The sequence below is a fragment of the Lepidothrix coronata genome, unplaced genomic scaffold (genome assembly GCF_001604755.1).
Source record: "Lepidothrix coronata isolate B3197 unplaced genomic scaffold, Lepidothrix_coronata-1.0 Scaffold210, whole genome shotgun sequence".
Taxonomy (NCBI): Eukaryota; Metazoa; Chordata; class Aves; order Passeriformes; family Pipridae; genus Lepidothrix; species Lepidothrix coronata.
This window is the reverse complement of record NW_016690390.1, coordinates 445,927-457,926: the sequence shown is the minus strand read 5'-3', so window position 1 is coordinate 457,926 and position 12,000 is coordinate 445,927. Positions and strand designations below refer to the sequence as shown.

Genomic DNA, 12,000 nt, shown 5'->3' with positions numbered 1-12,000 from the left:
GCTTTGAACCCCAGCTGGGGGCACAGAGCGCTAGAGACAGAGCCTAGGGGACCTGCCTGGAGGGTGCCAGCATGGCTGCGAGCTGCTCCGTGCCCGGTGGCAGCTGGCAAAAATCACTTACAGCAGCTTTTGCTGGCGACAGAACTGACCTCACCCTCCCAAGGGACTGTCAGGCTCCAGGGGGTCTGGCCCAGCCCAACAAGGATTATTTTTTTGCCAACCAATTCCCCGTGGATGCAGCTCTGCCTTAACCTTGAGCTTGCACCTCAGGAGGGCATCGCTCTTCACACTTAGGGCAGTTTAATTAGCAGAAAGCCCTCAGCCCTCTGTCCCTGCTTATACCCACTGGAACTGGCCAAAACATTGCAGGGAGGGCATGGGATGATCAGCTGGGCAGATAATGCTGTTGAGTCTTGTTTTCCCAGAGTGACCTAAGAGGCGAGTCCGGGTGCCATGCTTTGGAGCATTGTGCTTTCCAGAAAGACTTCTCTGGAAGGTACCAAGGGGTACAAAGGGATGCTCAGAGGGGCAGATGGGGCAAAACCTGCTCCCAGCCCTGATGCTTTTGGCTCTGGAATTGCAGCACTCGCAGCTGATTCTGGGTGAGATTCAGGCACGGCCACTTTCCTGGCCTCTGCCATGACACAGTCCAGCGTTTGTAAACAGCCCTGAGGTTCCTCAGCAAGGTGTCATGGGAGGAAATAGCTGGATGCCGGAGAGTGCAGCGTCCTGACCTGCCCCTCACCCTTCTTGGTGACTAACCCGCTCCCAATTTCCGCTCAGGAAGGCACGAGTCACTTTGGGAGGATGTGGGAGCAGCTGTCACACTGCTCCTGGCAGGTGCCACGGGGCGATGAGGCTGCTCTGGGCTCTGTCCTCACCGCACTACATCCGTCCATGGCCACGTGTGGCAGGAATCCCCCTTTGCCCTGCCTGCCTGCGCTTGGAATAGGAATGGAATGCCCATCCAGGCTCTGCTGGCCACGGTCATCCTGTGGGCAAAGGGGCTGAGAGTGGCTTCATCATGAGGTGTCGAGGATGGCAAAGGGGGCAGGAAGGGTTAGGGAAGGGCTGCCCATGGCAGGGATACCAAGGGCAGGGAAATGAGGGGACCGCAGCCAGGTTTTTCTCAGTGGGGCATGGGACCAGCATAAACTCAGCCTCTGTGACGGCAGGGGACACCTAGGCACAGCTTATTCATCTTAGTGCTGGTCTGTGGGGACAAGCCCATCTCGATGCTGTGCCACTTTTGGACACCCACTCCATACCATGGCCAGCCCTGTGGCCACTATCAGCCCCAGGCAGGTCCCTTTGCTCCCTGCAGCCACAGGCTGATCCGACCCTGTCCCACATGGACACCACTTGTTTGCCTTCAGATGTGTTGTCTAATGTGGAAGTGGGATCGGCTCCTTCCCCACTTAGTGCTGGTAACCAGTTGGGGGCTGTCGTAATTATGGGAGCCTTAATGAGCTCCCTCAACCCCAGCGTCAGCCCGAGGGGTGCTCAGCAGCCAGGGCTCCTGCGCCATGGGCAGATGTCTGCCGGTCAGGTTTGTCCTGATCGACTCCATTCCCGCCCGGGCGGCGGCACAGGCCGTGTGCGTGGGTGGGAGCGCTGGGATACGCCGTGGGGATGCAGCACGGAGTGTGGGGATGCAGCACGGAGTGTGGGGATGCAGCACGGAGCTGGAGCCAGCGGAGACAGCTGGTGGAGAATCCCCCCACCTCCTTCCTCATCGCCCACGGAGCAGCGTGCCCAGCCCAGCCGTGACCGCCAAGATCACTGGGAGGGCCTGTGGGGTATCCCAGGCCCCACAGACATCATCTGGGAGAGAAGGCTTGTGTGTTTGAAGCACCGTGCCTCTGGCTTGCTGGAGAAGGTGGTGGATGCTCTGAGTCTGGGGATGCTGAGGCAGAAGCAGCAGACAAGGTTTGTCTCGAGTTGTGCAAGAAGCCAAGGGTTAAATATGGCAATTAACCCTCCCCAGGCTCCTCTGCTTCTGCCCCCAGCTGCTAGAGGAGCTAGACCCCACAGGGAGCTTATACTGGGGGAAGAAAGCACAGAGGCTGGGGGCTTTCCAGCCCTGCTGTAACCCTTCATGCCCCTGCTGATGAATCCCGGGAGCTGCAGCACAGACCTGGAACAGTCGGTGTCAGGGCAGGCCTGGATTTTGGGATCCCACTGCCTTCATCGCAGCCCCGGAGGAGTTGTGCAGAGGACATGGCTCTGCTGCAAGATGAGCTGCAGCGTTTCCCTTCGAGACACGCAGCTCCTCCAGATCCCTGCCTGCTCTGCCACATCCGCCGGCAGCTGCCCAGGGACGGGAACGGGAGGGAGATGCACTCATCCCAGATCCATCCCTTTTAGCATCGTTCCCACCGCTGAAGGTACATGTCTCAAGGTGGAGCCATAAATAGCGCGTCTCGGCGCTGCATCGCGGCTGGCAGGGCTGCAGGCTTGGCAGGGGGACAGGCACCGACTGCAGCAGTGGGAACTTTCCAGGCAGCGCCTGCAGGAGCGGCCGGTGTGGAGACGGAGCCGTTTCTGTGCAGAGCCAGCCCAGGGATTGCAGCTCAGCCCCTCTGGCCCTGGGGTTGGTGCTGACACAGGGGACCAGCACGGAGCAGGAGGGGACAGGACTAACAGAGTTATCTCCTGCAGGAGGGTGACTGGGATCACATCCCACCTGAGCTGGGACACAGGTCTGGGCTCTGCCACTGATTTGCTGTAGAACTTGGGCAAGCAGCTGCACCCTCTCCCTGCCTCCATGACCCAGGAGCAGCAGGTATCCCCCACAATCCAGCTTCACTCAGGGCCCAAGGCTTGGCCCTGGAGGATTCCCAGTCTCCAAGGAGCTGGGGGTTTTCTGTCAGCTCCTAAATCTCAGCCAGGCTCTGCAAACTGCTGGGTGGCTGCTGCCCAACCCTGACCCTCTGCCGAGCTCTCCACAGCTGCCGGCACAGCCCGGGACCACAGGGTTCACCGGGAAGCCTGAACAATGCCGACAAGCTGAGATCATTCCTCCCAGCTGATTATTTGCTCAAAAATATTTCTGAGCTCAGGCCTCCTCGGGGAAAACACTCCCAAACACCCGGCAAAAAGCTGCTGAGTCTGGAGGAACCACACACCCCGCTCGCTCAGCCGAGACACCCCCCCCTCCGATGACAAGCCCTGGCGTCAGAGGGATTGAGGCCAAAGTCGGCTGTTTGATCTCCCCCTCGGCTGGGGGAAGCCGAATTTCAGGCCCTCGAAGGGCTTTCACCACTTCCCTGTAGCGGTTTCCTGCCATGATGGGAGTGCAGGAATTTTTGAGAGGTGAGTCAGAGGCTGCAATGAGAACCACCTGGCTGGGGGTGGCCTGGGAGGCTTGATCCCCATCCAGGAGTGATTCCTGCTGCGAGGCTGGATGCCTGCGGGCAGCATTCCCAGCGTGGAGTTACTTATGAGGGGCACAGCATCCCACCGCAGCCCCCAACTTCTGGCCTGGGAAAGAAGGAGAGGCATTTGCAGCCTCAGTTCCCACAGCTCCTCTTTCCTTGCCAGGCACGCTCCGGCCACCCCACCCGGGCTCCAGGGAGAAACTTGGTTAAGAATAAAGAGCAAAACCTCATCCGGCTCTGCAGGAAACTGCCTGCAATGGCCGTCCCACCCCACGGAACTGCCCCAGAGCAGCACCGAGGCCTGGCTTTCCCTGGGGAGCAATGCAGGACTTGGCAGAGCTGAGGAACTACCCTCCCTGGTTGCTGAAATTCAACATATAAACCGAGTTCCTGGTAAAGGAACCTCCCAGGTTTTCCCTGCTGGGCTATTAAAGCTCCACGACCCCCTGCCCACTCTCCCCCTCCAGCATTGCTCAAGCCCCTCTGTGCAGAGAATAACTGAGTGGTGTCCAGAGAGTGAGACTGAGCCGGGATAAGCCTTTGGAAAGGAGCTAAACCTGCTCAAAGCCGGCGCTGTTCCCTGACCCGCCCTCCTAATCCTGCCCAGCTCATAATGGAATAATAAAGGGCTGCACAGCCTCGCTCTCCACCGCGCTGTGGGGGAGGTTCCTGCTGCCTCTGTACATGCCAGGAGCTGGGATATTAATTACTCCCTAAGTAAACAGAATTGCTCCTTTCTTCTCCTTTGCCTGGCTGTAAAACCGAGTGTGACCTTCAGCCCGCAGAGAAATCAGAGTCGTTCCCTTTTCCAGGAGAAAGGCTGGTTGTGGCAGTGATAACAGCGTGATCTCTGCCCGCCACCCTTGCCCGGGCTCCTCAGGGGCTGATCCCAACCCTGCACCTCCAACAGCCATCCTGGGGGACCCCCAGGCTGCTGGGCCTTCCCCCTGCGGGGATGAAGCTGCTGATTCCCCAAGGAGGAATCTCAGGAACACAGGGTGGGATGATTTTGGGACACCAAACCCCTCCAAGGTGTGTCTCGCTGTGCTGGGGGCTGCCCTGCAGCAGAACAAACAAACTTGTTGCATCTCAGCCTCAGCAGCTGGGAAAGAGCACAGGGAAGTGACAATGCCAGTGGGATCCACCCCAATGGCCGGGAGGGCTCTGAGCACCCCACAGGGCAGCAGGAATGAGGGCAGGAGGAGGGTGCTCGGGGACCCGGAGGGCAAAGCAGAGGCTGAGGGCACTCAGAGGCCACAGCATCATCCCTGAGCTGAGGCTGCCGAGCGAGGATCCAGCTGGGAAGGGGTTAAACAGCCCTTCCTTCTCCACACACCTGATTCCAGGCAGCCAGGAGGGAAGGGCTTTAAAAGAGAAGGGTGGGAGGAGGTCTTTGGGGTGTTGTGTGTTCTGTAGAGGTGTTTTAACATGGCCCCTGCAGTGCCAGGGTTCCTTCCCACCCTTGTTCCCTCCTGTTTGGGTGTCCCTGCAGGAGAATGTCCCTGCTCCCCTGGGAGCTGCCATTTCTCAGGTGAGTGCAGGAGGGAAGCAGCCAACCTGTTACCTGGCAGAAAGAGTCTGGCTCCCCCCAGATTTTTTTCCTTGGCTCCTTTTGAAGGACAAAGCCAGCCACCCATGAGGAGGTTGGGGCTGTAGCGAGGGTGCTGTGACTGTTGTGAGCAGCTGCTGATAACACACCTCTGTGTGTGGGGCCAGGGGGGAGCCTGGCCTGGGGTGCCCACGGGGGCAGATCTGGGGTGCCTGGCAGATGGATGCTGCAGATTCATCCCAGGATTATTCCAGCCCAAAGGCCCGATCAGAACCCCACGCCTGGCTGTGCTGCCTCCTCAGAGTGAACTCAGGCAGCTGATGCTGTCAGCTCTCGCCTTGTCTTGGGGACAAGCTGGGATGTGGGAGTCGAGCTGGAATAGCCCCTGCTCTGCCCAGGCATGAAGGACCCGCAGGGGACACGGGAGGAAGGAGATATGGGGATGGAAACACCACAGGGACAGGTGACGTGTCACCAGGTGTGGTGAAGGGAGATGAAACTTTCCATCCTGGTGCTTGGGCAGCGCAGCGGTGCCATATGGAGGGGACACAGGCAATTCCGTCTCGTTTGCACGGAGGACGCTGGAGAGGGACAACATTTAATGAAGTGTTCAGCGGAAGGGGAACGATGGCAATGCTGCAGCTCCCAGCTGAGCATGAAATGTTTGTGACAGGGAGTCGTTGCCAGAGGCACTGCTGCCGTCACACACCCAGCCCCACGTGCCAGAGCAGCCCGGGGAGCCACTGAGTCATGGAATGTCCATCCTCTGTGGCCTGAATGAAGCCCACCAGGCTTCCTCCTCCTTCCCCACTCCCAGCTATAAGGACACAGGCCAAGAGATGATGATTTTGCACAGCAACTTAGGAAACTGCCGGGAAAAACCTCTCCCCTCCGTGGGGAACCCAGCGACGGGGGCAGTGCTGGTGGTGAAATTAATGCTGTTTGCCTTCCCTGCAACGTATAATTTCTGTGAGATATCCTCATTTCTGCTGCTTTGTCAGGTGCTCTGAGTCATCCTGACCATAGGGGGATGGATCCTTATGGTGGTGTCACTTCCACTCACTTTCCCAGCTCCTGAGGCTGAGATACATATTATATATATATATATATATATAAAATATAAATAAATAAAAATATATAACATATATATATTTGTTCAGCCAAGTTTCACCTCCTTCCTATACATATTATATACATATATATTATATACATATATAACATATGATATACATATTATATACATATATAATACATATTTTTATATATAATACCTATTGTTGTGTTTATATATTTATATTTATAAGCACGGTCTTAGTGCCTGGAAAGGTCAGCACAGTGCTCTGCCGGACGGGTTGGAGCTGAACTTTTCTGCTTAGCTAAGCCGTTTAGTCCCTGGACTTGAGAGGGACTTTGTCCCTATTCCCCAGAGGCCATCGGAGCGCCTGATAGCGAGTGTTCCCTTGGGAAGCGGTGCAGGACGGGGGCTGGAGCCGGCGGGGCGGGCGGGTCCTCCCGCCTCGCCCGCCATAGAGCGCGGCCAGAGCGCCGCCGCCGCACTTCCGTTTCCCCCGCCGCCATCTTAGGCACGGGCACTTTAACCCCCGCCTTCAACCCGTGTCCCGCGCCGCCGCGCAGAAGCGCGAGGCGGCCGCGCTGCGAACCGCCCTCGCGGAGCGGGAGGTGTATTTGTCCCCCGAAGAGGGACGCTCCCGCCGCTCTCCTCCCGAGGTACCGGCGCTGCTGGAGCAGTAGGTGAGGGGACGCTGTAAGGGGGGAGTGCGGCTGCGGTGCCCTCACCTAAGATGGCGAGGGGGCGGGCTCTCCCGCCGATAAGATGGCGGCGGAGAGGAGCGGCGCTCTGGCCGTGTGGCTGAACTCGCTGCGCTGGGTGAGGGGAGCGGGAGGGGACCGTGCGCTCCAAGGATTCCCCCGCCTCCCAGTGACCCCCTATCCCACCACAGAGGCCCCTGTCCAGCCCTGCTGCCTCACACACAAACCCCCTGTGTCCCCTCAGCTCGCCCCACCTCCCCCAGCCAAGGCAACCCCTCTCCGCCTTATTACCCCCGCTCATTTTGGGGGTCGTCCCTCCCCCGGTGCGTGAGGGGACACTGGGTGGGCACGGGGTAGGTGTGGGTTGCGGTTAACTGCTGCCTGCCCACCCCTCCAAGCCCCCCGCCCCACCAAGGCATCTGCTGCTCCGTTTTATTGTAATATTCATAATTTCCACCCTCCCTTTGCATAGGAGCGCAGCAGCAAGTCCATAGGTAGCGGGAAGGGCTCCCCCCCTCCCTTTCCTCCTCCTCCTCCCCACCCCTTAAGGGGCGGCGATCGCGGCGGAGAGGAAGAAAAGGATGCCACGGAAGCTGTTGTTGCCTTATAAATCTGTTTTTTCCCACTTTCGAGCTCCGCGGGGGTTGCATGACTCTCTGGCGATGAACGCGGCCAGAAGTGGCTACCGGGTCTTCTCGGCCAACTCCACGGCAGCCTCCACCGAGCTGGCGAAGAAGATCACGGAGTAAGTTCCCTCTCTTTTCAAGTTTCTTTCTCCCCTCCCCGTCGCTCCTCAGGCGCCTCCTGAGCGGCTGGAGAAGCTTCTGGCATCCTCCCGCCTTCCCAGGGCATCTGCTGCCGACACCTTTGCCCGCGGAGGATTCGCACTGGGAATCTCCATCAGCTCTGAACCTCCCGCTGCTCCTCATCCCCGCCGGTTATCCCAGCCCGGCCCAGCGCTGGGGATGGACCCGGTGCTTTCCGCCTCTTGCGCCTCTGACACCCATCTCGGTGCTGGAAAGGCCGGGTTGCAGCAAAGGCTGTTGCTTTTGGGGAGGCAGGAGGCGAAACTCGGCTGAGCAAACCTCGGAGAGCGTTTTTTTAGCAGGTTTGGGAGACGCTCAAAACTTTTCTCTGGCTGGTGACCTTGTTTTTCCCAACAGCTTCCCTGTCTGGGGCTCGGGGAGTGTTCATGTGCACCTCGGGCACATCACCTGCCCTTGCACTGACCAGCGTGGATTTTGGGGAGGTAGGGGAGGTGGGCAGCATGTGCTGACAAAAGGGAGCTTAGTTCAAGGTAGAAGTCTCCTCCTTTTTTTTTCAACGCATCGATTTGGGCAGAGTTTGACCTTGTCTGGTGCAGGATGGATGTGCTGGGTCCTGGAGAATGAGGGGTGTGACAGCTGGCTCCAAAACGGGGCTCCTGGTGCACAAGAAGAGCAGTGGGTTTTCCCCAGCACTTGATCTTTTTGGTTTTGAATTAGTTTGTTTCAAATTAGGGCACTCCCAGCTAAAGGGGCTCTTCTGAAATGAGCATCTGTATATTGGGCTGTCATCTTGAAGCAGGATTTGAGTTTCTTTGCTGCTGTTTCTCATAGGAAGCTGCCCCCAGAATCGAGGGGGCTCAGTGCTTGTTTGCCTGCTGCAGCTGACAACATCCCTGCTATCCCTTGCTGTCCTGTTCCTGCCTCCAAGGGTGTGCTTACATTGGAAACGTGACTAAGTACAGGTGTGCTGCCACCTTAAACTGCAAGAACACTTTGCTATTTGTCCCGTTAGCTTAATAAACACTGTGTTGAATCCTTAGCACAGATTATCTCCACGGAGCTGACTTGGCTGTTTGGCTGGGATGTGTGTTGGATAATAGTGATGGACTTCTTTGGGTGTGAGGCAGAGAGGGGAATCCTTGTGTTTGGGAGTAGAAGGCTTTTTTTTTTGGCTCATGTATTCTTGCTATGCTTGGTCAGTTCCGTATCACTTTCCCTTCACTGATACAACTGTGAAACTAAAGCCTCTCTATATAAAAAAGTAAGTTTTGCTGCAACAGATGGGAGAGAGTTTTACAAGGCTTGTCCTGTTGCGTCAACACAACATAACACAAGTCCCCTGAGGACAAGCTCTGAGTTCTTGGGACTGAAAGAGCAAAGGGGCAATCCTTATTCTTTGCTTTTTGTCTTAAAAATAACTCCCTTCTTTTTGAAGATGTAATGAGAGGAGACACGGAGCAGGTTCCCCGGGCCATGGCGCACATGGCTGGCTGATGTTACCCTCTGTGGGCTCCCAGGGATGCTCCGAGGGGGAATGAAGCAGGATCCAAATCCAGAGTGGCCTCCCAGCTGTCTTTCACCACGTAAATTCCTAATAGGGGCGACGTGGGCTCTTTACCTTGGCTCTAACAGCGGGATGTTGGATGCTCGGGTGGTAAGAGCACAGCTGCTGCTTACCTGAGACTTAAGGACATGTATCTTCGTTGTGGGTGCAAAATCTGGAACCATTAACAGCACAGATTTGCCCACAGTAAAAAGTGTCCCAAAAATAAAGGTATTTTCAGCATCTTCTACAATGCTTTTTCACTGACCTCCCCCAGGAGCTCAAGGGCTGTTTCAACACGTCTGTAATACATCCCTTGTTTTTCCAGGTTGCTGCTGCCTTGCCCCCTGTCTCACATCCCAGCCTGTACTTTGCTGGGGAGGTCAGTTGCACCTTGAGGTAGAGTTGGAGCAATCTTATAAGGGTGAGTTCGTCCTCTAATATTGTGCGTTCTTTTTAAAGTTTTTTTATGACCTTTAGTATAAGCAGTAAAAGAACTTTAAAACAACACGCAATATTAGGAGTAGGGCCCCTTGAGACTCCTGTCCATCTGGGCTCTGTTGCTCTTTGCCTGTAGATATAATCTTAAAATCTATACATGAGTAGGCTTATCCTTTTTTAAAACCTCGAGCCTGGAGAGGAGCAATGGGACATAAATCAGGTCAGTCTCCTCACTCTGTTTACTGCAGAACTTCCCGAGTTGCTTTCGTTTCTGGTTCTGAGTGTCATGTTCTGGCACAGTTCTGATCTTTACAACTCCCATTGAGCATTCTTGTCTGGTTATGGGACAGTGACTGATGGTCAGTCTCACTTTCACTTTGGGTTTTCAGAGCTTTGGTTGATATCAGTGTCTGCCAGGGAGAGGAGATGGTGCTGGATTATAAGAACCAAATACCTTGTGAAACTTTAAATAATGAAGATGCTCCTTAGATTTGGCACCACTGAAACATAAATTAAACCATATATTTGTATCTAATAAATTGAGAGGGATGATTACTTTTTTTAAATTCTTTCCCAGATGGAAAAAGAATTCCTGCTGTAATTAGGACACTTGGCACCTGATTATGAGCTGCAGGGCAGAAAGATAATTTCTGTGGCCAGTGCTGATCCCTAATGGGCCTGTGTGCTACTGGGGGGAGGGAGGTCTGACAAGTCTTTTTGATCTCCAGAGTCCAACAGATGCATTTAGATCTCCCTCTGACTGCAGTGCTTGGCTCAGAGGGCACAAATTTTACATTCTGCTCACTGCTTATGTGTTTGGGTTGGAGGTGATTGGTGATTGAAGCTGCTAATGCCTCCCCAGTGCTCCTGCAGCTCCGTGGTGGGGAACGTGATACTGTCATTGCCAGCTGTGGATGTGAGTATTCCAGACATTCATTTGCTTTGCAGCCTGGAAAATGCCGGTGATCTAAAGATAAAGCAATGCCATGAGCCTAAACAACGTGGAGTAGGGAGGAAAATACAGGGATTTGTGTTCTGATCTCTGGTCGCAGGGAACTGGGTGATGCTAAACCCAGGGTGGTGTTTCCTGTGATCAGGAGGTGAGCCCTGCTTTTGGGTGAGACAAAATATCCAGGGGACTTGCAGCAACCTCCCTCTGCTGAAGGAGGATTTCTGGTAGAATGAAGGAAGAGTAATGTCAGCCTTCCCTTTAGGTCATCTTGCCAGCATATGAGAGGGTGGCAGAGGGGAGTCAGAGCACAGAGACCTTGGGATGCTGCCCTCCCTCATCCCCAAACCCTGTTCTTGCCTTCTGGAAACAGCTCCAGTGTGGAGCTGTGTGAGGAGGGGAGGTGACACCAACTCTTTTCCATCTCAGAAGATGTGGCAGGAGGCTAATAGTTATTGGGGTGAAGGTGCATCAAAGGATTTTGGAAAGGGAAAAGAATAACCAGCTAAAAATCAGGGCTGTTGGAGAGGGTTCAGGTGGGGAACAGTGCTGGAGTAGGGTGAGCATGAAAGAGTTGGGCTTTGGGATTCTCTGTGCAGCTTAGGGGGAGCACATAATGTAGCTGAGGAGATTTGGCTTGTGTGGAGCTTTCTGTGCTGGCCAGCACCAGCTTTAGGGGAATTTCCTTCACGAGGAGCAGGCTGGTAGGAGGAGAGGAAAATCTGCCTGGTATTTGCCAGTAGTTGGGCTTCATGGCTTTTGGCATGGCTGGAACAAGTGATCCAAGTGGCAGATGAGCAGTAGGGACTGTTCTTCAAGTACCCAGTTGTGCTGGGTGGATGGAGAGTGGTAAAGGAGAGCTCAGGTAGTTTTAAGGATATCTGAACGGACTGCCTTGTGTCCAGGAAGCTGCCATTCCCTTTCCCTTTCCTGGCTGTTCAAGTACTGGGAGATTAGGAAATAGACTGCAGAGCTGCCGTTGTGCTGGCTGGACCATGACTGATCTTTAAATAAAGATTTGCAGAAGTTTGAAAAGCAATTCAAAGTCAGGCTGTGACTTGCTTTGGCCACGGTTGGTCACGGCACAGATCCTCTGCTCCAGATCCTTCCGGAGTCTGCAGCAGCTCTTGGAGTCTTTAGGTGTGGGGAGAGCTGGGTGTTTGCAGAGCTGAGACCAGTGAAAGTGTTTTGTAATGAAGAGGATATTGCCAAAATAAAATCATACCACAATTAAGGGCTTTGTACGCAGATTTCCCCCTGAAGCTTCCTTCGGAGAAAACCTTGCAAATGTCTTGGATGCTGGTCACACAGGGGGAGGAGGAAGCACAGACTGGGCTGAGGGCCTTTCTCAGTGGCACTGAAACAGGTTTTGATGGCACAAAATACTGCAAGTGCATTTGCCTCTTGAAATTTGATTCAGCTGAATGTGAAGTCTCATTGACTGTCCTTTGTCTCCAGAGTCTGGTACAGTGGTTTTTGACAGCCTTTAGAGGAGCATTTTAAAGTACAATCTAATACCACCTCACAGTGTTTCCTAAAATACTGCAGTGTGTCACTTCCTCATTAAACTACAGGTCACTTCTGAGCTGTTTGCATTTAGA

At 54.7% G+C, this 12,000-nt stretch overlaps 1 protein-coding gene across 8 annotated transcripts in view; it reads left to right on the top strand.

The window, feature by feature from the left end:
* The first annotated feature begins 6,521 nt into the window (after window positions 1–6,521).
* PRPSAP1 (phosphoribosyl pyrophosphate synthetase associated protein 1) overlaps window positions 6,522–12,000 on the top strand; it is a 25,808-nt gene continuing 20,329 nt past the window's right edge. For 2 of the 8 annotated variants that reach the window (XM_017833055.1, XM_017833049.1), the window contains exon 1: window positions 10,278–10,366. In XM_017833055.1, coding sequence (XP_017688544.1) covers window positions 10,365–10,366 — 2 coding nt within the window. In that variant the 5' untranslated portion in view covers window positions 10,278–10,364. Of the gene's footprint in view, window positions 6,682–6,716; window positions 6,818–7,052; window positions 7,445–7,546; window positions 7,808–9,337; window positions 9,434–10,277; window positions 10,367–12,000 lie in introns of those variants that run through there. The other 6 variants (XM_017833054.1, XM_017833052.1, XM_017833053.1 and 3 more) reach the window with 6 other exon arrangements.